Source organism: Pyxicephalus adspersus, chromosome Z (assembly GCF_032062135.1).
Source record: "Pyxicephalus adspersus chromosome Z, UCB_Pads_2.0, whole genome shotgun sequence".
In the NCBI taxonomy this organism is placed as follows: domain Eukaryota; kingdom Metazoa; phylum Chordata; class Amphibia; order Anura; family Pyxicephalidae; genus Pyxicephalus; species Pyxicephalus adspersus.
The window spans coordinates 8,665,035-8,691,007 of NC_092871.1; the positions used below are offsets into that span (position 1 = coordinate 8,665,035).

Below are 25,973 nucleotides of genomic sequence, written 5' to 3' on the forward strand. Positions count from 1 at the left end.
ACACGTCAGCTAATAGCACAACAAGAGTTACCGATCGGTAACAACTGCATTTCTATGGAGAACACAGCTGGGTGCTGCTTGCTCATCCACCCCCTCCCCTCTTCATTGAACAGAATAGTGCTGCGTGTACAGTGCTCATTCCTTTATCGGTCAAAAGAAACAATCAAAAAAAGATAGTTTGCCTTGACAATCATTTGACATCCATTGGTTGTCTGTATGAGGCTTAAAAGCAGTGTGCCAATGTACCAATGAAGGCCAATGGAGAAAACTGGCAGAAGAACTAGTAGAAGATGGCAGAAAAGGCAAGAAGTGGCACATTGCTAGAGGGGGCACTTTTGCAGGTGAGTCTGCCATAAATCTTAAAACCCATACTGGGCAAAATAATTACCACTATCAGGCTAGAAAATTAAAACTTCTAAGCAATGGCCAACATCCAACAGAGTCAGGAAATAAGGCAGGGAGATCTTACTGCTGGAATATTCTTAAAAGAAGTTATGTCAGGTTAATTCAGTTGTAATAAAAGTTCCTATAGGACACCAAACACCACACCCTGGTTATCATCAACACATTTTTAAATGTATTTTTAAAATATAATTTGTATAGGTGTCTGAATATGACCTGGTATTACCCTTTTGCAATCCATGTACAGTGTAGCTAGGGAGTGGGAGGAAGAAGCAGCACAAATAACATGACAAGCAACATGTTGATAGGAGGAGAAAGCGGTGTGACAGAGAGAATAACTAATCATTTGCATTCTCTTTCACTGTCCAATCTTAGGCTTGGGTTGGTCCAGAACGACCTGGGCTCAGAGGAAGTGGGTTAAATGCTGCTGGCTTCCAGACTGACTACATCTAGTAGCAGAAAATAAAGTTCTGCTGGAAAATATCTCAACCAGAGAATATTATTTGAGCAATAACTGCTAAAGTTTTTACTTCAAATGCTGTTTTTGTACTTTCAGCAGGAGTTCCACTTTAAAATAACATTTATGGGTGGTCTGGGTGTTAAGTTATGCAAAAAACAAAAGAAAACAAAAAACAAAAAAACAATCCCTGGCATGCTAACAGCACAATAACAAAGTTTAAACAGTTTTATTTATTTGCATTTAAAAATAACCAAAAACACTAAAATATTCCTGCAACATTTATTGCTTTACCCATTTATCATCATTTAATAACACAGTATTATTTTTTATAATAATAATAATTCTTAGTATTTATATAGCACCAACATATTTTGCAGCACTGTACATTAAACAGGGGTTAGAAATGACAGACGAATACAGACAGTGACACAGGAGGAGGGGACCCTGCCCCAAAGAGCTTACAATCTAAGAGGCAGAGTGCTGTCCAGAATAAATACCATTAGATTACTGTGTCCACAGGTTAGATAAATGTCATAAAAAAAAAGTCCACCTCATTGTTGGATATTCATTTATACAAAAACTGGCGAAAGACATCAATAGATGACCATCCGCATTGATTCCCTGGTGCCATGATGGATTCAGTCTGGTGAATCCATTCTAGCAACTATCATTCAACTTCATGCGTCTGCAAAACAACTACCACAGAAACGCAGAAACGCGCTAGTAGTCAACTGACATGTCTGCCGAGTTTGGTGAACAAGCTTATCTCATCTGTATGTATGGAAGCATTGGTTGAGTATCATGCATGTATAACATTTGATTTGCATTTGCAGCTTTAAGTGCATTTTTGGGTGTAAAAGTCTCAAGGGAAAAAAAATCTCCTCCTAATTAATAGTAAATATTAGTTTTTGAGTTGCCTGATAAAGACAATTAGGCAGCTTTTCTGTAGAATGTGAATCCTTGTTGTGTCCACAGGAGGAAGAGTGAGGAATTTCACACAGTGCTGTGGGAGGGATGGGGAAAGGTGTGCGGAGCACAGATGGATGGGGAGAGCCAGGAGGTTGGGACAAGGAGTGATGGACCATGTGGGAGAAGACAGATGGGAGGGCAGAGGGGCCGAAACATTGGGAAGTGACAGCTGACACAGGGCGATGGAGAATGGGAAGGTAGAGGCAGGATAGGTGACAGCCAGGAGACAAAAAGTTACAGGAAAAAGTTTGGGATTTTGTAAAATTTTTACATTTGGAAAAAAAAAAGGGTTGGGGTGAGCAGAGGGGAAAGTGGGTGAAAGTGGGTGTGTTTAGTGAATGGGATCTTGGACAGGGTCTCACCTTAGGCACCCCCCTTCTTCTCTCTCCTCCTCCCCTCCCAGTATTGGGCAGCCCTCCCCTCCCCTCCCCAGGCTGTCTGCACATGGTGTAAGTAGTGGGTTTTCAGCAGTAGCTGCAGCCTGTTCTCTCCTCTCCTGTCCTGTCCTGTCCTGCTCCCTTGCAGCTCGCTCCTACTGATCCTGCGGCCCTCCTCCTCTCCCCTCCCTTCCCTGTACCTGGGCACCATGCCCCGGCCTCAGCGGCAGCCCAGGAGATGCAGGGTCCCCGGGGTGCCCCCTCTCTGCAGCCTGGCGCTGCTCCTCCTCTGGCAGCTGGTGAGGACCCAGGCAGCAGGTAAGACTGGCATACTTCATGCCATTTTTGGGGGGCAAACTATGCCAGGGAACTTCATTGGCAAGTGGGTTGCATGCTACGTTGAGGTATGCAGGAGGCAATGGCACCTGGCAGGTCTCATAACCTAAAAATTGTCACTGAACTGAATGCTTTGGGATAGCAATATATTGACGCTATGCACCTAAAAAGTTCAAAATGGGCTCTCCAAGGTGTCAGATCACCGACATGGATCCTTTTAATCTGTGCTTAGATTTGGGGTACGGTAATGATGCCATTTGCACTTTATTGGCATCCAAAAGCAACTCCTGGAGCATTTTGGAAGCCAAAAAAGATCTAAGCTGTAAAATCAATCTTTGTGAGCAATCTTAAATAATTTTCTGATTCCAGGTATCCAATCTGTGGATAATGCCGTAAAAAATAACAGTTGGTGAATATACTTTTGTGCAGACAGAAAAGGCAACAGGTGCAAATGATTAAAAAGATATACTATGTGGTTACTTTTGCAATATCAGTTAAATACTTTCCTCCTGAAGTTTGGCACTTCTAGCTGTCATTTGTAAAGGCTGCTGTCATTTTCTGTCACTCACTGTTTGTGTTAAAGCCAAGCACTGACGGTCCAACAGATGGTCAGAATTGGTTGTAAGGTCTGATACAATAAAAGTTGCAAGTTTTGACGCTTATTGAGCAGCACCTAAAGGAGACGAGACCCATGGAGTCCTGATCTCCCAAGTCTCCTAAAAGTCACACAGGGTGCTTTGAGGATATTTCAGGCTCTTGAATTACAGGACAAGCACAAACCACCTGCTGCGGCTTTCTTAGCCCTTTACCCTCGGTTTTTGGTTTTGGATACAATCCGGATGGTTCTGTATATTTAGCTGTGTTTAAATTTAACCTCAGCACCACTGACTGTGTGGTTGGTCAGCTTGGAAAAGCTCCTGGGAGATGCTTGCATATTTTACAGCCTTTAATAAATGAACATTTGTTGTAGCTTATTTGTTCATCAATCTTGATTAAAGCCTTTAAGGAATGATATCTCAAAAGCCCAAGTTTTGCAATTGTTTAAACTTGGGGTTTACTGCTGTGGATGAGAACACAAAGTATAGCCAAGAAATGAAAAGTCTCATGGCTGTTAGATACACAGTAGCTGTCAGATACACAGTAGCTTTCTTTCTTGTCATAGCTATAAATCTTTAGAAGATTTCTTTGGCGTTATCCGATGTCAAGTTTTTCTTAAAACCAAGTGGTAAACTTACGTTTTGTGCAAAGTGGTTTATAGGTGTCTTATACTTTTGTATATTGTATATCTGTAGTGCACATATATTGTGAAAATGATCTGATGGAGCTTCAGCAAACCACCTGCTTTGGCTTCCAACACAGCAGTGTATTGTGGGCGTTGGGTTGGGTATGTCGTATGTATGTATAGAAGTGTTTGTGAATAGTGGTGTTTGTGCAGGTCCTTGTGTGTGGTGTGCAGGGGGAGCAGGCGCACAAGGAGCCCAGGTAGACGCTACAGTCAGGGGATGTGAGGTATGACTTGCAGTGTGGCCCCCACACACCAAGCTCACTCATATCTCACAGCAAATGGTGCATGCAAAGGGCAAGTCTTTCAGACTATTATTATTATTGCATATGGTCCTGAAATATTTGGGGGGGAGAGGGGGATGTCTGGCTATCAATTTGTGTTCAAAAAATTGGGTGACAGTACTGTACCAGATGGGCGTGGGCAAGCTCTTGACATGCCCACCTTAATATGGGCCATTTACCCCAGAGAGAAAAAAGTTGATATTTTTATAAGGTGATTATATTGCCCTGGCCCTTCTTCTACAACAATGGCTTTCAGTAGAAATTACTCTGACAATTACAATTATGCCCTGACAACCTGAGCATCGCAAAGCATGCTGGAATTTATAGTGCCATGATAGCTATAGGGATTTTTTTTTGCAGTGATAGGGTTATAGAACTGATTTCTACAATGATTTATTGGAAATGTCTAACTTTGACTCTGACTTGAGATGCGCTTTAATTTTGTTAAGTTCTTGAAGTTTCATATCTTTTTTAAAAAAACAAAGTCTTAACTTTGCAGAAATCCTAGGAGCTTCTGAAGCTGAAATATTTTGACAAAGAAAATCCCTCCTAACTTTTCCTTGACGTCTTCTGCCTGAGCCTAACAATAAGGATATTTTATTGTTTGACCGGCCAGATTGAGCTTTCTTTGTTCTTTTGGTTTGTTTTTAATGAGCTCAGCACTGGCTGATGGAACAAGAAAACGTTTTATTGAGAGCTAAGAAAATTCCATGAAGGGAGAATCAAATCGCAATAGCACAAAATCATATAAAAGGTACTGGCTGGCAAACAGGCATGCTCTCTCTGTGATGGAGACTTTTCGTCTGGCTATGAATTCCATACCAGTTACAAATTAAAGGGCAAAATTCTACAGAAAGTAGCAACACATAATAAAATATTGCAGGTTCTCAGGAGAGGTGACAGAGCGGGTGGAACAGAGGAAGCTTTGGATCAGAACAAAGGTCCTTTTTTAAGGAATGGCTTCCAATCAGAGAGGACAGCTGGGAATGGAAATCTGGTTGACAACCTTAACGGTTATGATATTTCAAGTGCAGTATATTAACAAATAAAGGGATAGATTGGGACAACAGATAGCATCATCCATAAAATGTATTTTCTTTTGGCAATATTTATTTATTCTTGGGATAAACCCAAAAAAGAGCCAGAAACTGTGACTAGTATCTGTCAACAGATGTCAACTTGATGAGAACAGGTCTGGAAAGATTTTTTTTTGTAGCATTGGTGATTAATGGGCATCTAAATTTGCATCCTTGATATATTACAGCATAGATTTTTTTGTCACTTTTTGATGTTTCTGATGCTAGTGAGTGCAATCTGATTAGTTATCTTTATGCATCTCTATGGATAATAGAGGTTAGGTTCTAGTTAAAAATTAGGGTTGTGTGTTAGATTGAGATGAAAAGTAGGGTTACGCTTAGGGATTAGGTTGTGGTTGGATAAGTTAGGGTTTAGATTTAGAGGTAAAAGATATGGTCAGGTCAAAATGAAGAACTGCATTTTAATGGGCAACAATATCACAAAAATTTCAATGCCAAATACAAATGAGTGATTAAAATTCACTCACATATACTCCTTTGGTGCTGAAAACTCTTTTACACAAAGATGCATTGCCAATGCTTCTGTGCCAAAACAACCATGCCAATTTTCAGAAGCTGCAAACTATGTACTGTGATAGAAAGGGGTTAGTCTAGGACAGGGACAGTATGGCGTGACTTATAGGCACTGGAGAGCAAGTAACGAGTCCAGGAACTTTTAAAGTATATTGCAGCTTGCAGCTGGGGTCCATTCAAAAATCAGAAGTGCAGTGAGCTAAAACTGCACTTCATCATGAAGGTTTTAGGTGACTTTTTGAATTATTCCCCCACAAGTCAACTTTTCTGACTTTTGTCTTTCTCTAGTAAGGCTCTGGTGTTAGAAAGTTTTTTGTTCCCTCTGTCCCTTGGTGAGTTCTTGATTTTTAATCAATGCTCCACTGTCCTCATTTTTCTACCTGTTCAGTGGGTGCCAGCGGAGGAGGAGGAGGCCTGCTGCATAGTTTGGAAGAGGTGTCAGTTGTTACAGTGAAAGGCAGTGGAGGGGGTGATAGGAGCTCAGTATGAAAGCAAAGCCTGTTTAAGCGACCAAGGACTCAAGATGTCCTTATTTTAGGGAAGAGAGTAATATGTCAATCACTTCCCCGGTTGCTGACCACACTTGTCCTACAATAAGATCACTCTATAGTATAAGAAGAACTGCGTTGTGAACACAAATCAGACATCTGGTTCTTTATGGCACGACATACAAACCACTACAAGATTGTTATGTCTGGAATGAGTATATTTTCCTCTTTTTGTCTTATCTGTCATCTTTTGTTTGTTTAAATATCCCATGGATTTATCTTGAATAGAACAGAGTTTAAAGAGCAATGTAATGTATAAATGTATCAGTCTACAAATTCAAATCATATAATTTAGCATGAATGCAAATATCTGAAATAAACATTTATTGGTGATTAATCAGGCAGTTTGCTGTGATTCATGAACCAATTTGCTAGTCAAGATGCAGCTGAGTTTTCTTGACATCAATCCAAGCGATCCATGCAGTTATCACGGTATGTATATGTGAGTATTGGTAGAGTTGCTCAGCAAAAAAACACATTAGGCTGCATAAAGATGACTAGCATTGGGAAAACTATTGATCAAATCACCTGTAATCATGGACAAGGTTGTTGCTTCCTGATAGAACTGCAGCATTGGCACCTGAGTGTGTGTTGTGGTGCAAAATGAATGCCGGCTTAAGTAATAAAAAATTGCTAATTGCTAAAACCCATATTAACCAATCAAAGTTCATCAATTGATATCATGACGCTAGCAGAGAGAATTCTGATTGGTTGCACTTAGAAATTGCCACCAGTTTTGAAGCAATCATGCCAGGGTCTCTAAGGTATTAAAACAGTTGGATCCCTACAATAGAAGATATAGTACCATCAACTTTCTAACTTTTCTTCCATTCCAGAGCAGCAACTTCCGAAAGCATGTTTGGCTTTGGACATCTCCGGGAGCGGTAAATGCCTGGGTATTCAACACTACTGGAAATGTTTAATGACTTTAGAAAGCAACAGTGCTGGAACTCCAACCCCAGACTGATATGTTAGCCCTAAATAGCTGGGAAAAAGCTAAGTGACGCACAACCTGCTTGAAATTCTCAAAAGCTTCATCAGAAATTTATCCCCACCACCTGATAGAATCTCGTCTGTAATGATATTGGGCTGTCCTAATACACAATAATAATAACAATAATAAATTGGTGGTATATCTATGGGAGAGTAACAACTTCATTACAGGAAGTGATAAAGATGGAAATCCCACCAATGGAGTGTCCAATGCTGACCAAAAATTGAGCAGTTTTAGGCGATTTCAAAGAGTTTTTAAATGCAAAAACATCGACCAAAACTTCATAAAAAAACATCAGCTCAATGGAAACCATTGGTGCCACATTGCATTAATAATTTTTTGCATGATTGAGAGCTGGTTGAAAGAGATTGAAATATGATCTGGTATATGACATACCAGAATGATTTGTATGGATCAATTTGAAAGCTTATTGACAGTTGAAATGAACAATAATTTAGTGGGTAAAGGTGGAGTAGCGTATCTGGGGTGCCTGATTGGGCTGGTCAATGGAGCACAGCTGGTTGATGGTTCACAGATTGGGCTCGGCAATGGTGGTGATGCCAGGTAAATGATCAACATCAGGAATAATAATAATTTACGTGGTGTGAACCCATCATGCAGGGTTTGGCCACCTTACAAATTTTACTCTAAAAAAACTGTTCTATATATATATATATATATATATATATATATATATATATATATATTCAGCACCCTAAAAGCAATCATTGGCAGGCATATATCCTTATCCTTATATTCCTTAATAAAGGTAAAGAGTTATTAGGACTAAGGGATGGGTTATTGGGAAGGACTTTACAGGATTAGAAGGAGGAGTTCTACAGCCATGTCAGGGTTCCAGGTAAAAATGTCTGGGCAAACTGGACCCCACCCCTGAGCTGCCTAAAACCCAATCTGGACAGTTAAGCAATGGCTGTGCCAACTGTACATAAAATCCTATTAACTCGGCCAGTGGAACTTGGGACACTTCTAAGTAAAATTGGATTTTTTGGAGGATTTTTATCGAATAATTATGGCACCTTGAACAAGTACAAAGGATACACTCTGTATTCTGTGATCATCTATGATTTTAATGTAATAAAAAAATACACTCTACTTTATATGCTGTCCTGGACTATACAGGTCACCAATCCCAAGCCTACTGAGGAAAATGGAGGCTGGTTAGTTAAACTATCTAGCATCAGTTGCAGACATCTGGCTGTGGTTATACTGATATAATGAAATATTTGAGGGAAGATATATGGAATAATTTGTAGTAATAGCCCCTAGAAAGCTGTAGGATTTTTATAGGTGATATATGGGCTACAGTATTAATGGAAACATGGCGTAAGAATAATTTATAGGCCAGTGCTATAAAAATTTAAGGGGAAAGGTTATATGGAGTATTACTTAGTGCTTGAGTATGATGTCATATACTGAATTTGGATGCACATTCGGAATTATATCGGTCACACAAAGTAGCATTTACAGGGGGGATTTCATGGCTTATTTGGAGCCATTGTGTACTGAGTGATGGTATGATGGAGAGGAGCTGCAGTGTTGGGAAGCCTTAGACAGTCCTTGTATTAATGTTTATACAATAATAATTGAGGCTGTCCGAGCACATGATGTCTGTGTTTTCATTTCATTTTCATGACAGATTGTTTGAAACCGGAGAGATGTCTCTGCTCTTTGAATTAATGACGAGAGGGATCTGCAATGTGAAACGTCACAGAGGAAATGACTGTGGGTGTGAGCTGGGCTGAGAGTGCTCCTTTCATATAAAGCATAATGCTCAGATTATACTCCGTGTCTTGGCTCTCCTACAGAAATAGCAGCTATGGGATTTAACATAAGACGTCCGTCCATCACTTTACTAGTGCTAACACTCCCTGTAATAGGCCGCAATATGCATTCTCATCTTTTAGGTCTCCATTGCTTTTTTCCCCCTACTGTTGCCATCTTTTCTATGTTCTATATCTTCTCTTCTGTCCACTTTCTTCTTTCATCTCTCCTTTCCTTTCTCGTCCAGCCTCTACCTTGTCTCCTATCACTTCTTTTCTCCTTGTACCTTTTCTTTCCTCTTTTCTATTTTTCCCTTTAACCATTTTCGTAATTTCATCCCAATCTCTGTCCCCCTTTTTCTCTCTTGATATTTTATCCACTTTTGCTTGCCTTTTCTATCCTCTCAACTTCTATCACCTCCTTCCCTTTCTCTATCCATTCCTTTACTTGTTTTTTCTCTATCAAAACTTCCTTCACCTCTCTTTTTTTTCTGCTCATGCCCTCTATTCACTTTTTTCACTTGGCTTCCATCTCTCTTCCCAGTGGCCTCCTCCTGGCCCATTTCTAACGTTTCCTCTTTTTTTACCATCTTTAATTTCTATCTCACTTGTTTCATTGTGGGATACACCTTTCATGAATTTCACAAGCATGGCAGGGCCTCCAATGCCTTCTTTAATGGAAATTTTGACTTTCTTCAGAAAGTCAAGGTCTGGCTTGCCCCTTCATGTAATCTTGTAGTGTTTTCCCAAATTGATAAGCAGCCTCAGTGCCCACAACAGAGTTGGTTAGACAATAGGATGTGGCCAGGTCTTGACTTTTAGTAGACAGAAGGTACTTGAACAAAGAACCTTCCTGGCAGGAAGATTTTTTGTGATAATAATGATATTGAGTGGTTCTTTATACCATAAAAGTATGTCCAAAAGCAATGAATTCCAGATATAATACATGTACATGTTAGTCATACAGAGACATACCTTTTAAAACAATCATGCGGTAAAGCTAGATGATAAAAAAAAACATCTACAGATGATCAGGAATGATGGGAGGATTCATCCTTGTGGCCCTGTTTTTTGTTGTACTTGCATGCTGTATTTTCTGGTACTTGCCCTAGAACTATGTAACACAGCTCAGTAGAATGACATTCATTGCATGCACTTTTGTATGAAGTATTTTTCTGCTCATCACACACTATTGACTGGTGTCTGGGTCACTTTATTGTCTGAAGTTCAATACTCTTCTTCCCATTTTTCCTCCTTAGCTTGTCTTGCATTTTACCATTGCTAAAGCCATAGCTAGCATGAAATTAGACCAGTTTTTGGCAGCTATAAAAAGCTGTGTCAGTATTTAATTTTGCAGATACTGCTTGGGAAAAGCAAATGACTTTTACCTGTGGTGCAGGTGCGAAAAAATATTCTAGTTTTTATATTAAAAGTCTTGGTTTTGTCACCAATTTCCACCAAGGATCACTGGGTAGCTAAAACATTATTTCAACCCGCAATATGTCTGCTGTCTCCATTAATACATAAAGCTTTATAGAAGGGCTAAGATACTTACCTTTGCTTAGGAAAATGCTGTTACCATTACATGTTGGCCAAATGATCAAAGCTTAGGTGTTTGCTTTAGAGTTTTGATTGACTGATCATCCACCTAATTAGACATCAGTAGGAGCCCAGAACTGCATGGTCTTCTGGGTACGTAAGGTTTTTGGCCCTTATATTACTTGTGATTTATCGATAGCATAGATTTTACAAAAAAGGCTCTATAGCTTCATCTTCTTCTTGCCTTATTCCTCAGACCTTAGCTTCACCTTCCTAAACTCTCCAGCTATAGGCTTAGCTATAGTTATTTTATCAGCCTATCTGTATTACTGAACATGTGTTGTCTCCTTGGTATAGAGTACAATGAACAAACCCTCTCTTGTAGAAGAACATGTATAAGCTACAATCAACATATAGTGAAGCAAGGTGGCTTTTACAAGAAACCCTTTCTTGGAGTTATGAAAAAAAGTACACTTAGGGCACCCTTTAAGTAATGTAAGATACTGAAACTTATATTGACTGAGCGTGCAATGGACAGTCACTTCCAGTTCAAATGGAAAAATACATCATATAAGGTTAAGTAGGTATGACACCATGAGCTTTAGGTGCCTAGGCCCTAAGAAGTGTTTAGACTGACCAGATCATATGTGCTCCAGTTTTGTTTTAGTTTGGGTCTTAAATCAATTGCAGAAATCATTTTTTCTGTCATTTGAGGAGATTGGTCACCAGTGGGCCACATTATGGGGATGCCATCTTTAGCAGGTCTAGTATTTTTTTGAGCAAACACAATTCAACCCATAGGCTTAAAAGGTTGGTCCTTTGCATAGGCATGATCCAGGCCAGGACGTATTATGATTTAGGGATTGTGAAGAACTCTCTAAGCCTCTAAGCTTGGCTCAGCTGAGCTTACAAGTAGCTTGAGTAGAGAGGGCACAGAAGGTTACACAAGGAGCAGAAGTCTGGCAGTATCACATCAGCAAGGAACATGTTTTTTAACCAGCTTGGTTATCCCCATAGTAGTAGATGGTGACTAAATCATAATTTACCAGGTAACCCCTCTAATAATAGAAATAGCTCAGTGTTATAGGTATCCCTTGGTTCCTCAGCTATTTCCCTTTTTGGAGTATTCCCAACATCTCTATTTTACTTCAAAATAGCCACAAAATACCCTGATAATTAAAAAGTACTTTGGTCATTTAGGGCTGCTAATTTACACAGAAAGGCATTGGACTGCTGCTGGAAGCCGCCAACTTACCACTGGTTTCTGGTAGTTTAGTGGCTAACAATGCTACTTTATTGAATTCCTGCTGCTTCTGGCGACAAGGATCAGGAATGTCTATGTGTGTTTGCAGAACAGTAAAGGAAATGTTCTGAAATTTACAGTGACAAGTTTTTGCAGCATTTTTGTAGAAAAAAGTACGGAGAATTCATACAGTGTTTCCTTTCTGTCATTTTGGCTGGTTCTCCAGGCAGCCAGGTTCGTCCTGTAATACTACCTGAACTCCCGCAGCTGTAGATAAAAAAACATAGCTGGCAGGGTGTCAAAGCAAAGGCATTCACTGGTCAGAGATGAGATTGAATGTGTCAAATAGCAGAGAATGTTCGTGCCACATAACCACTCAAAACCATATGGATCTAATTCCAGAGACACACATCGCTACTGTTTCCCCCTCAATTTTCCGCCGCCTGGTATTTAACTGCATAGGAAACCCCCATAGGCCTAAGATTTAGGAACCGTAGAATTAGAGCAATGGGTTGGGACCTGCTGAACAAAGTAAGTTTTATTAGTGAAGAATTGGGTGTGTTCTGGGTGCCTTGCTGTCCCCACTTTAAGAAAAGGCCACTTTGAAATGGAAATGCATTGAGTTTTCTCAGCTTGTGTTCCTGCAAGCGGTAAGGACACCCTCTGTCTGCGGCCGGGCGAGGACTTGTACAGAGGGCTCATTGTGTGTCTGGATGTATGTACAGTGCCCCGTTCTCCTCTGTTTATTGAACGGATTCAGTTTTGGTAAAGCTGGGGGGCCTGAAGCCCAGGGAGCGGGGGAGGTAAATATTTAGTTTGGTTTTAGAAAGTATGTGTCAGAACTAAGAAGATAGCTTTCAGAATCTATGAGCAGCCTGTCTGTCAAATAGCCACCGTGTGCGAGACAAGCTTGTCCTCTGATACAGACTAGAATAGGCTTTTATTCCAAGGTAGGGAGCTCTGCTATGCAATGATCCACACCCGCCAATCAGATGGTAGCAATTTACTGCAGTATGGCTTTTGATTGGCTGAAATTGAGGACGTCATTCTTAGTAGGTATTAAACACAGATCAATATATTTTATTTGCTTTATGCTTTTGCTCCTAAAGCCATTCAGCCAATGGTTTGTAGCAGATCAACTGTAAATTCTGCAGTTTTGTTTATTTATAAAGATTTAGAGCAAAATTTTAATATTTTATTATCATAGAAAAGTAATTCATTTTCTCTTACTAAGTCGTCTGATCTCATGTTGATAAGATTGTAAAAGAATTGACAGGTCAGCACCAGAACTAACAGTTGTTCAGCTTTTTGATCAACAAATTGGATTAATATGCATATTTATGTATTTTATTTCAACGGCCTTTTAGGAATAATTATAGATAAAAGACCTTAATAAATAAAAAAAAGCAACTGAATAGGATTTAAATGCAGAAATGTCTGTATTTTGTAACAAACATCAGTGTAATACAATTGTTGTGAATATCTCTAAATGCAGCCTGTTAGGAAAGATCCTTAAATTCCAACGTAAACTTTCAGGGCCCCCATCCCAATATATATCCCATGTCTTTGCACTCCCCACCTTACATCTCATACACTGAATCATTTATTGTCCATTCTCACACATGCTCTATATGGATAAAGGATAAATCATTTGATAGTAAGTTTGTGGAGGAAAAATTTGAGCACCTGTAGGAAACAAACATATACAGCGAAAAAACATCCATACAGATTATGTACAGAACCCCAGTGCTAAAAGGTAGGGGTGCCAACCAAGGCTACCACCATATCTACCTATATATTGGGTATCAAACAAAAGAACTTGACTTTTGCAATGTATGAACTTTTAGACATGGGGAAGGGACCCAAAAATGTTTACCTAGTATGGGGCCCAGAATTTTTTGATAGCAGCCCTGGTGCCAACAGCCTTTCTGCATTATTACTTTCTGGTGGGCCAATGTTGTCAATACATTTCCTGATTGTAATTAATGTTACAGATCCGGAGGGATATCCACTACTATCTGATGGTGCATGTAAAATTAAATGTGCACCGTAAATTGACCTGCTGCATTCTGTAATTCAAAAAAATAGTGTGCTACAGAAAAAGTCACTTGTCCTGGTGGAGGATTCTCTCTGCATCCCCGGAGCAGCCATACTCCTGCTATCAATTGAACTTTCAGGTTCCCCTCTCAGAAGCATTATATTATTATTATTATACAGTATTTATATAGCGCCATCATCTTACTCAGTGCTGTACAAAATCCATAGTAATGACACTAACTGTCCCTCAAAGGAGCTCACAATCTAATGTCCCTACCATAGTCATATGTCTTTATTACAGTCTAAGGTCAATTTTGGGGGGAAGTCAACTAACTTAACTGCATGTTTTTGGAATGTGAGAGGAGTACCCGGAGGAAACACACGCAAACACGGGAAGAACATGCAAACTCCATGCAGATAGTGCCCTGGCCAGGAGTGGATGCTATTATACCTTATAAAACGTACTCCTTACTTTGGCCTCTCAGCTATTACTTTTTTTTTATTAGAATGGAATTGTTAGTTGCTATATTCATCTGGAAAGACCAAGGTACTACTTTTCATCTCAGTCAACTTCCCGTTCACATCGACAATGCCATTTGTATAGGTTTAGATTTACAAAGCTTAGTTTTCTGATAGCAGACAAATGAAGGCTGTTTTAAAGTGGCCTTTATAATAGATTTACCATCTAAATGTGTGCAAAAAAAGTGTCTACACGATGAAGGGTCTTTCCGTGTCCATCTGTTTTTGCTATAATGGGTGTGCAAATATTGATCCATAACAGGCTTTAGGGAAATGCTTGGCAGCTCCACATTTCACATATGTATGATAGAGGCCTTGTTATTTTGTATTTTTGGTGTAGCTTTCTGACCAGACCTGATCATTTTTAAGTAACTCCCAGTTGGATAAAAGTGTGAACATGGTCAATAGGGATGAGTGAGCGAGAATATTAAGTTCGATCTTGCGGCCCTGGAAATCCTCTGGGATCCCCGGGCACTAGAGGTTTTTTAAACTCTAGTGCCCGGGGATCGCACACTCTTCTCAATGAATGCAGCCACAGCTGCAATCATTGAGAAGCTGCCCAGCACAGGAGAACCTCCTGACATTGTAATATAAGTATATCTTACAAATTATAAATTTGTATCAATTGTAAGAGATACTTATAATACAATGTCAGGAGTTTCTCCTTTGCCGGGCATCTTCTCAATGATTGCAGCTGTGGCTGCATTCATTGAGAAGGGTGTGCGATCCCGGGGATCACTCGGGGACCTCCTGTTATAATTTCTTCAATCTTCCAATGGTTTTGCAAAATCGGTTCCCCAAAATTTTGCAGAACCATTGGAAGTTCGAGAGGCATTCTCGCTCATCCCTAATGGTCAATGCTTCCTCGGCTTTTCTCAAGCAGAACAATTAGGGATTCCGTCAGGGATTTTCTATCATTAGAAGTGTTTGTTGAGTACCAGTCCATCTGCACCACTATTTTTTTCTAATCATAATCATTACAATGGGCTGTCTGGTTGGGTGTAAGACAGGTGCAATATTTGTGCTTAGAAAACGAACGACTAACAACCAATGAACGATTATGCACAATTATTTTGAACGATCGTGCACGAATCTGTACATGCTTTAACATTAAGATTGTTCAAATATAATCCAACAATAGTGTACACGCGCTAGATACGATTGTTTGAACGATACAGGAAGTGACATGTAAAGGAGAAAGTGCATTGCAGAAAAATGCAAGCTCACTGAACGACCTTACACACAATAGATTGCGAAGGATCGTCACCCAATCAGACCTGCCGGGACAGTTGTTTCTTTCCAGCGACAATCCTCGTTCATTGGCGTTGTTGGCCAGTCCTTGTGCACTTTTTTTGTTAATGATTATCGGACGATCAGTTGTTAATCGTTCGTTTCCAACGATAATTATTGCACGTGTGTATGCAGCCTTACTCTTCCAACCTCTATGTCACCCATGGACCTAGACTCAGATAAGTGGACAGGTTGCTTCTTTGTACAGGTTGGACCTCCTAATTCCTGAAACACTCTGTGCTGCTTCCACCAGTCTGTGTCCCCCCTCTGACCTCTGCCACCCTCCCCAGTTCATAATCTTTCTTGTAAATACCAACTTGAGCAATGATGTGACAGCGCAGGTCATCCCCTTGCAGAAGTGGCGCATGCTTGTTTTTCTGTCACTGTCCTGACGGTGTGATCTATGAAGCTCTGCTGAATACATTTCTAAATGCAATAAATCTGGACGTGCTACTAAAATTTCTACTTGTGGTGTTAAAGTCTTTTTTATATCGATTTTAATAAAGACCGTTGTTTATATTATCCGAGAGCAGCAGAGCCAAAGTGCTTGTCACTGCAGGAGAGTTTATGCTATGCAGAGTGTTCTGTAACTTATTTTTCAGAATCATCTCTGTCTGTTTTTTAACTTATACTGGATCCCAGACAGAGCTTGTCCGCAGGTCTCTGGGAAGCTGCTAGATCCAAGTTCTCTATTCCAATCTTTGATCTGCAAGCTTCTAGCTGCCAAGGAACTACTAAACCCAGCAGGACAAAGCATGCTGGAAATGATATTTCTAAGGATAAAGATAAGGGGGGAAGGGGTTGCCTTATTGTGTTGTTACATTTATGGGTTTCCCCCTTATTGGCCGATACTAATAATATATGTTGGGCTGGTGACCCTAAATTGACCCCAAAAATCAATCTAAATCTGCTGGGCATTATGCAGCTGCCCGCTCCCCAATCAGACCTGTGATCACAACATCTGGTAGAGAGTGTCCTCCAGCAACTAACTTTCATTGTGGCACTCATATGAGACATCATATGACTCAATGCTGAAGGCAACAAAGGAAGACGATGCTGGAAGGTGCCAAAAGCTTTAACTATATTCTTTATGAGCATACAATTTTCCATATGGCCACCAATGGGGTAATATAGCAAAGCTGGCTTAGTGCATCTTTAGCCCACAGAAATCTGACCTTACCAAATACATTTGAATGTATTTTTCCCCCAGATTTAAGCACTGAATTTCAAAACGAAAAAAAGTCTATGATCCTTTATGATGCAACTTTAATGCTATTACCCACTGTAGCTCAATATTGGGACTACCACTCCCCGCATCCCAACCGGCTGGGAAATCTAAAACACAGGCGTCAGAGATGTCCAAACACACCTGATAATGATGTTACAAAACATCCATTGGGTATCCTGGAACACACCTGTCATTAACAGGTATATGTGGTCTATACAAGGTCTACAAGGTCTAAATAGCTGTGATCCAAGTCTAAATCGACTCTGATCAGAACTACCCAACCACCACTAATTCACATCTCTGGTGATATTGTTAACTCTTCCTAGGCCACTCTTTTTCCAAACTAGGTCCCAGGTTCAAATCTTGGCCACGACACTATCTGCATGGAGTTTGCATGTTTTCCCGTGTTTGTGTGGATTTCCTCAAGGTGTTTTGGTTTCCTCCCACATCCCAGATAAGTTATTTGTCTTCCTCCTAATTTGGACCAAGACTGTGATAATGACATCTGACTAGGATAGAGACATTGTGGGTCCTCTTGAGGGACAGTGAGTGACATGATAATGGGCGTTGTAAAGTGCTGCATTATACGTCGGCACTATAGAAATAGAAGATAATAACATTAATAATTAATTCTTACCTACACTGCCCCTTTAAGAAACGTTGTGTTTTTCTCAAGGAAATGTTGAAAAGGTTCTAATCCACAAGAACCCCAAAGCCATTTAATCCCATCCCAGCTCTAAGACGTTGGCAGCCGTCCCTCCCCGGAGCCTTCAAAGTGGCAAAGTGGAAAAAGACACTGGAATTCGGCGTTAAACACACAAACGGGGCAACGTCCTTACAGGAACGTGGTGCTCTTTACAAAAATGTTGGGGAGGTTTAGGAATTTTAAACAGGAAGTCCAAATGTCATAAAATCCTTGTTTTCTTTCTTTTCGTGCTACTGTATTTTATATACGCTGGGTCTGTGTGCATTTGGTTGAATGATCACCAAGCAGCTTCTATGAGCATTTGGTGTATTTTTCCTAATGGGCAAAACTCTGCCAACACATTCTGTATATCCTGTGAATGTTGCTGGCTAATGTGTGGTGAATAAATCCACCCCAATAAAAATTAAAGTATCTAGTGTTAACAAAAGAATGTTATTTTCAGTTTAGTGACTTTGTTTTTGAAGTCTTCAAGAACAAAATATAAATCATCACCATAGGGTTGTGTAAAACCTAAAACTTCAATGGTAAAGCTTAACTCCAACCCCCCATTGACAGCCATGACATGGGGATGGGTGGCATTATTGTCTTTTTTATTTTGAGAATTCCCCATACAAATTACAATTTGCTATCCTGGTCAAAATTCAGAAGAGGATTCCTAGCGGGTTTCTTTGGGTTGTACTGTATATCACACCATTGGTGTTCATGTGGCATTTGAAGCTGCAGTGATGGAGTTTCTCTTTCTTTGTACAAATATGTGAAAAGTTTTCCGTTTTGTTTTTTTCTAATGAGTTTCCCCCAGATAATGGTGTTTCTGTCTCTTCCTCCGACAATCAACAGCACCATTGTCTTGCAGAACTCAGTCTGACCTTTCATTTCACAAGTCAAGTTAAAGGTCATCTCGTAATCCTAAATTTTCCTTATAATTGTGTCAAAACACAACTGGCTATAAAACTTGCTCTGAATAATAAGAACCCAAAAATCAAGCTACACTGGCTGAACAGCCAAATGCATTAATTGTTATTGTCCATATACCTCTGCCAGACAGGTCATGTAGATGGTGGAAAGCTCTGGATCTATAAATGTATTGTCACAATATTGGCATGTGAAGGAGAATTAATCCCCAGGTCCCCCTATCGCAAAAAGCATTGCATTTTAGACCATTAGGCCAGGCTGGAATTTTCAGTTCTCTCTGATTGACACTGTCAGAAAGCGACATTGGACTCCCCCACATCAGTCAAAGGTAGCTCCACCACAATTTAAAACATGTTGCTAGTGGGCATTTTGCCCAATCCAGGAAAAAGATCTCAGATGTCTTGAGTCTTTGTTGGCGAGATCTCCAGACTTATGTTCCTTGGACTGCACAACTGATATGGCCATTAGAATTGTGTCCCACTCCCATGATTTGGAGAACGCAAGGCGAGAAAGGGACATCACAAGGTGAGTAGAGTCACTCAAAAGTCCAAGATAGGCAAAACTAAAGCTTGGAGGACTGCAATTTGAAGGACCAGAATCTGAAAGACCAGAATCTAAAGGACCAGAGCTTGTAGAACTAGAGCCTGAAAGGCCAGAATCTGAAGGACCAGAGCCTGAAAGACCAGAGAATTAAGAACCAGAGTTTGAAAGACCAGGACATGAAGAACCAGAGTCTGAAAGACCAGGGAATGAAAAACTAGAGCTTGAAGGACCAGAGTCTGAAAGACCAGGGAATGAAGAACCAGAGCCTGAAATACCAGGACATGAAGAACCAGAGCCTGAAATACCAGGGCATGACAAACTAGAGCCTGAAGGACCACAGACTGAAAGACCAGGGAATGAAGAACCAGAGCCTGAAAGACCAGGGCATGAAAACTAGAGCTTGAAGGACTAGAGCCTGAAAGAGCAAGACATGAAGAACCAGAATTGAAAGAAATTACCATTTGCACCCTAACACAAAATTAGAGGTCAAAGATGGCAGCTCCCAAGATTCATCCCACTTATAATATCCCTTTTGCAGGGACGGACCCTTTAATAGCAATTGTAGTAGTAGTACTTGCTACAAAAAATTCCATCTCCTCCTCAGAGCACAAAGTGTTACTTTTTATTCCCACTTTTTAGTGATTTGGGATATTTCCATCTGTTTAAAGTTTTCTTAGTCTACAAAGTGATTTTCCAGAAGTGGATATTTGTGCAGCCAGTGAAAGGCTGTGAGGGACGTGTGTATATATTATGTGCGCCGTATGTATAATATTCCTGTAATTTAAACCACCACCTCTTCGGTGCCTCTATTCCTCCCATCCTGAGTATCTGAATTCTAAGATCACAGTGGGAAATTAGTGCCTGTGTATTGTCAATCTGTGGATGGTGGCAGTCAGTGATAACCTGATTTCAGTATGGCAGAGACCTGTGCCAGGCTGTATGGCTTTTCATATATACTGGGCACTATCCATGTGATAAGGGGTCCAGGATATAACAGCTGATTTATGTCTGTGAAATAAAACTTTTTGATTTTAGGTTTTTAAATTAGTGCTAACATTTTACTGCTAACTACAGTTACCGGCATCCCCTTTCAGCCAGTGGCAAAGGTGTAACCCAAAATCTCCACTTTCTACGGCAACTTTTGCAATTAATTGGTCAAGTCATAATAATGTGTAGAAATGTGACATGAAGATTAGGTAATTCCAGCCTCCCCAAAAATTTACCCAAAGGAATATTTTATGTCCAAATGGAGTGATCATTAGAAAAGGAAGCTCTGCCTGAAAGATAAGGTTTATATATGTATAACCCTTGAAAAAACGTAGGAAACCAGCAAAGTGCCAGTTTCTCGGTCATTACTCATCTGCCCAGTACGGAAAGGGACAGGAATGTCTCTATTTAGTCTCCAGTCATTTGACACAAGGCAAATTCCATTGCAGTGAACAGCCCTATTTAAGCTGCTTTACATCTGGAAGAAAGTTTGACCAAAATATGTGGACATTAAAAAGCAAGCCATTCATGCCTAGATGACATCTGCCTATACAGTTTATGGGTAATTAAATTTAGTTAATAACCCTAATCATAAAGAATATGATCTATAGCTGCTATATAGCGGTGCAGTATTAATATAGTATATATACAATATTTAAATGTAATTTAAAAAGCAATAAGATAGAAATTCTTCAGCAATGGTATCTTTCTCCTCCATAATTATCTTGATGAAGGTATATCCAAACAAACTTTTTTTGGGACTGTCCCAAGATCTAATGTTGAAGCTTTATTAAAAGATATATCATATATAGTTATTAAAGTTTGGATGGTGAATGCCTTATAACACTAACTAATACCCTACATCCAATTGGAAATCTAATTAACAATGTCTGCCAGTTGGCGATCCCTAGTTTTTTCAATTGCTTAAGCTAAGTCCAGGATAGATAAAGATATTGGAAAGTTGGGCTCCTGGAAAATATTATACATAAATGTCATCTAATGTTGGGTGGATATAAATGTAATACTTTGTTTTAAACCAGGCCCTGAGGAAGCAAGGTGAGGCAGGCAAATTAGGTCGGCAAAATCTATGATGTTCTAAGCCAATGCAAAAGAAGTTACAAACATAGGTAATTCAGCCTTAATAAACATATTCAATAGTAGATCATTTAGGAAAAACACTTCAGCGGTAGCCTGTCCTTAGAAAGTTGCATTGACCGTCCATGATGATCTTCCTTTGAGAATGTTAGTTTCTCGGCTATGATGTCAATCATTTGGCTTTGACAATCACTGAATGCAGTGCTGCATACGTCCTATGTTGGATGTATATACATATAGATCCTTTTGCAGGTGATGCAGATTCATTTTTTTTTTTTTTCAAACTGTTTTTATTAATTTTATGCACATACAAATACAACTTACTAACCGTAACCAATGCAGATTCATTTTATTCATTTAGCTGTTAATTGAGTTCAGCTTGAAAGCACAGAAATACCCCCTCCTCTCTTTTCTCATCCCCATTTGGCACCATGACCTTAGTTTGTACTGTCTACTGTGCTCAGACGGGCCAGGTCCCAGCCGCAAAAGAGGTGAGGAGTCCTTTGTAGAATTTTGTGACGTGGTTTGTTATTGTGGAAGTTGCCGCTCAGAAAGAGCGAGATGCAGAATTTGTATTTTGCGGAGCTGTAGATTTTTGTTTACATTGTTCCTGGTGTAATGTGGTGAGATGGCTCACAGGACTGACGTGGAAAGAATTTCTAAATATTCCCAAGCTTTTAGATGTTTATGCACTAATGAAACCAGCAGAATGTGAGATCAGATGAAGACAATAACAGCCATTAGCAAGAACCGTGGTAACATCATTTCCTTCTGTTATTCTCCCCCTAAAATTCTGATAAAAAATAAGATCCATGATTTGGGGGCCATCTCCCCAAATCACCTATTATATCTACCCCCTATTGTCCATCCACAGCACCTTGACGAGGATGACAACACCGCCCTTCTGGTACGAGTCTCATTGAACATAGAGCAGCCGAAATCTCATAGGAAGTTGCTCTTGCAGAGAATAGAATGACCTCTGACACTAACTGTATGTATTTCAAATACATATGCCACTATATAAATGTATCTTATTGTGTTGCATAACATTTTTTTTAATGTGTTTTTTAAAAAAAAGGAAAGGACAGTCTCTCCAAGTGAGGAACATTTGGGAGCAATGTCTGAATCATTCCCCCTACCATCTATGCTTATATCAGTAGTCATCAGTAGTAATATCTACCAGTTTTGCCCAGGTATCAGTTTATAACACTTTGTTCAGATTTTGGCTTCCCCATGGTTGGAAAGTCAGCGGTGATGGATATAAACCGTGTTAAATTGGGTTTTTCAAATGGCATTTCATAGCCACAGATGTGTTTTATTTGGTCAGCCCACCTATATCTCAGTTATGGATGTGGTCTGGTCATGGGGACCCCCACCGGCTTCTGTCTCTGAGTTTCCAGCTGTTGCAGCTTTCCTCACTTGCATTTTTCTATCAATAGTTTAAAATAAAGTTCTATGGGCACAACAGGTGTGCAGCCTTAGGAACTCAGGGATAAAGGGAACCTCTCATAATGAGCATAGCAGGTGTACAGACCTGGGAACGCAGTGCAGGGATGGTAGAAACATCTCATAATGGGAAGAGCAGTTGTATAATCCTGGGAACTATCTATCTCACCAAAAAACTTTAGGGGAATTGTCAGATGGTGAAAGCATATCACATTACATTTGTATTTGGAAAGGTTAGGATACCTATTGTCTGTGTTTAGAACTCCTGTGTTTATCACTGCAGACTGTTTCCAGTGGTAAAGATGCATCCTAATTATTTGGGTGACCATTATCACTCCAAACTTTTCAGAACAGGAATCATTCAGTGAAGGCACACGTTCTGATGACAGCTGTGTAAGAGATGAAATTCTCCTTCGCTTTTATGAGACTTCCTTTGACGTCATGTTGTATGTCCAGGACAGGTAAAGAGAAATCTCTCCAACAAAGACAAATAGACTTCTCCAGCCTTTCTCAGCCGAGGGTCTGGGAAAGCCTAGGGTTCCTCCAGAGGTTCATTGAGCTTTGGTGGATATCAATCCTATTCTGACCATCAATGTACATTCAGTGTAAGGGGACACCTTTACAATAGCTATCAATATAAGGGGTCACTTCTATTAAAATGTAAGGGTACTTTATTATTATTACTTAAGGGTATTATTATTCAGAATATTAGTCCTGAGGAACTAATGTATAACAAGGTGTAGACCTAATTTTTATCAGGGGTTCCCCGAGAGCTGAAAATTGTTCCCTCTAGGGTAAAAAAGTTGAGAACAGCTGCCCAATCCATAAATAAGTTTAAACGTTTTTACATTAGATGAACTTTAAAGTTCCAGCATTTATCATAAAATAAACTCTGATTAGACTGACCCTTTAATTTTTCATTTCGCCTTAACGGTCACAAATAAATTTTGTCTAGCTTGTGTGATTAGGAAAGCCGTAGAGGCCCCAACCACAGACGTCTCATATCCCTTTACGTAGAACACCAAGGCATTTGCTCCACAGAATGATCCCATTCCTAATGGTGAAACCAGAAAAAAATAATAAAACAAATGTACAGATTCTTCCACCTATGGCTGTCAGTTAACAGCCATCAGTCTGCACTGCGCTCTCCCCCTCCCGCTGCTTCCCCTGAGATATTTTTACAATTATAGTCTAACTACTGTCTCATTGTGCCCAGCACATCCCAGAATTATATTGCTTCTCTTCCCCTTCCAAATGAGAACCAAATGGCAGCAGAGACGTCCCTCCCCGGGTTCACCGCCTCTCCCAAAAAGCCAGACAGACGCCTGTCCTCTGCTGGGCGCACACAATGTCCCACTGACATGCAAAGCTCCCTGTAAACAGCAGCAGGTGTCACAGAGAGGGGAGGACGAGAGGAGCTCCGACTCGGCACAGCTAGCACAAAAACTATTGACTATATAAGCTACCCCCTGCTATAACATGGCACTGGATGTGTTTTCTTCCATCAAATCTGAACCATATCCAATAATCAGATGTTTTAGTTACTATCACAAAGACTAATGATCTCTGATGATGATGATTTCATTGGTGATTAATGATAATACTCCCTAGTGTCAGTTGCCAGTGATCAGTACATGGACTGTCATTATTCATTGCCTGTATATAAAGCCAGGCCAAGGGGTAGCAAAAGGGGCAGTTGCAACCCAACCGATGGGTGCATAAAAAAACAGGACTTGCAACCTACATTGCTAAAAGAGTTTACAGTTTATGATGGGGTGCACAAAAAGACCAAGGCAAGGACAGTACCTATTTAAGTCAGGTATCTTATATGAAAGATTAAATTTATACTCTAACACTTTAATGTTTCAGCTGAAATAAAAGTATCTTATAAAGGAAATGTAATATGTATAAAATAATGTGATAGTGGAATGGTGCAATCTTCTGAACTGATGTCACATATAACATTGGCACGTGGCTGTAGCAGTCACTGTCCCTGGAAGCTATTTCTCAGGTTGGTAATGTATGGAGAAAGGAATGATATAATTTATTTGTCACCAAATCTCATTTTACAGCTCTGCATTCCGCAGCTACAAAAGATTATACAGAATTTATTTTTCATTTTTCAACTTCAGAGATTTATCTGTTTTTCAAAGCAAAGCAGAATTAGCACAAATCCTCACCCAGGGGGTTATCAGCAGGAACAGAACTGTGATACTAAAAGGAAGAACAAAAAATCTATTATATTTATGACAGTAATGAATGAAGATTATGGACCTATTCATGCATATGTGTTGTAGGAATGTTCACGTTATTGCAGTACATGTTAATGGTCATAATCCTTGTTGGTGTAATATGGTACTACTCATTCTTGGTTTCCCAATGAACCTTTTAATGCACTACTTACATGAAAGTGCAGTGCAATGCAGACCAACACACTAGAATCGTCACCATGCCAGGCTACGCCATTACTTTCAGAAATGCTGCATAATTTTTTTGAGAATTTGTAATTGTGTTTAAGCAATCTTGTGATCCAGGCACCCCTGTCAGCACATCCATGCTTGGTGACCCTACTTTTTTCTGCAATAAATACTGGTCAGAAATGTATCCAAGCTCACTTAAAAGTTTACTGAGAGGTCTTCCCTGAGGAGCTTACATTCTAATGCCCCTACTATAATTTAGGGACAATTTTGGGGGAAAAGCAGCTCACTTATCAGTATGTTCCTGGCATGTGTGAGGAAACTGACTGCCCAGGGGGGAAAATATAAACCCCATGCAGATTGTGTCCTGGCCAAGTTTTGAACCAACAGTGCTTGTTGACCATTGTTTTGTTGAGCATGGTTACAACTGCAAACAGAAGTAATATTGTTTTAGAATGGCGCAGGTCCAATCTACTGAATTGCTTTTTACCTGATACCGCAGGCAGGAACCCTGTTGTAGATTTACTGCAGGACATTTCTGCCTTTACTAATCCTCTGGAACACATGGTAAATGGGGAAACATTGCACACAGTAGCGTTTCATATGAGTGACAAGCTGAGCTGCTTAATGAGCCATTCACCTGCAGCAGAGCCGGGCCTGTGTGTGGCCTCCCAGCTCAATGACTGCGGAGAGGAAATGCCCCCTGACCCCAGGCAGCGGTCAGCCTTTGTCAGATAACAGGGATCTGTATGTTTGTCAGCCAGGTTCTTCTTGTGGGGCCTACAGTGAGTGTGAATATAAATGGTTTGTGTACCTTTCATGTAGACCCCCCACCTGCTCCATCTTCTGCCATAAATCTCCTGGTGTGTCTTCTGCATATGAAACTTGTCTTCAGTTTCTGAATAAACTTAAGATGGCTAAAGAAGGTTCTGCAGATAATTATACAACAATTGTTGGGTATCAAAATG

At 40.0% G+C, this 25,973-nt stretch overlaps 1 protein-coding gene across 6 annotated transcripts in view; it reads left to right on the plus strand.

The window, feature by feature from the left end:
- Positions 1-2,279: 2,279 nt before the first annotated feature.
- COL11A2 (collagen type XI alpha 2 chain) overlaps positions 2,280-25,973 on the plus strand; it is a 93,294-nt gene continuing 69,600 nt past the window's right edge. For 3 of the 6 annotated variants that reach the window (XM_072429577.1, XM_072429573.1, XM_072429572.1), the window contains exon 1: positions 2,280-2,526. In XM_072429577.1, the coding sequence (XP_072285678.1) occupies positions 2,418-2,526 (109 nt within the window). In that variant the 5' untranslated portion in view covers positions 2,280-2,417. The remainder of the gene's footprint in view (positions 2,527-25,973) is intronic. The other 3 variants (XM_072429575.1, XM_072429574.1, XM_072429576.1) reach the window with 1 other exon arrangement.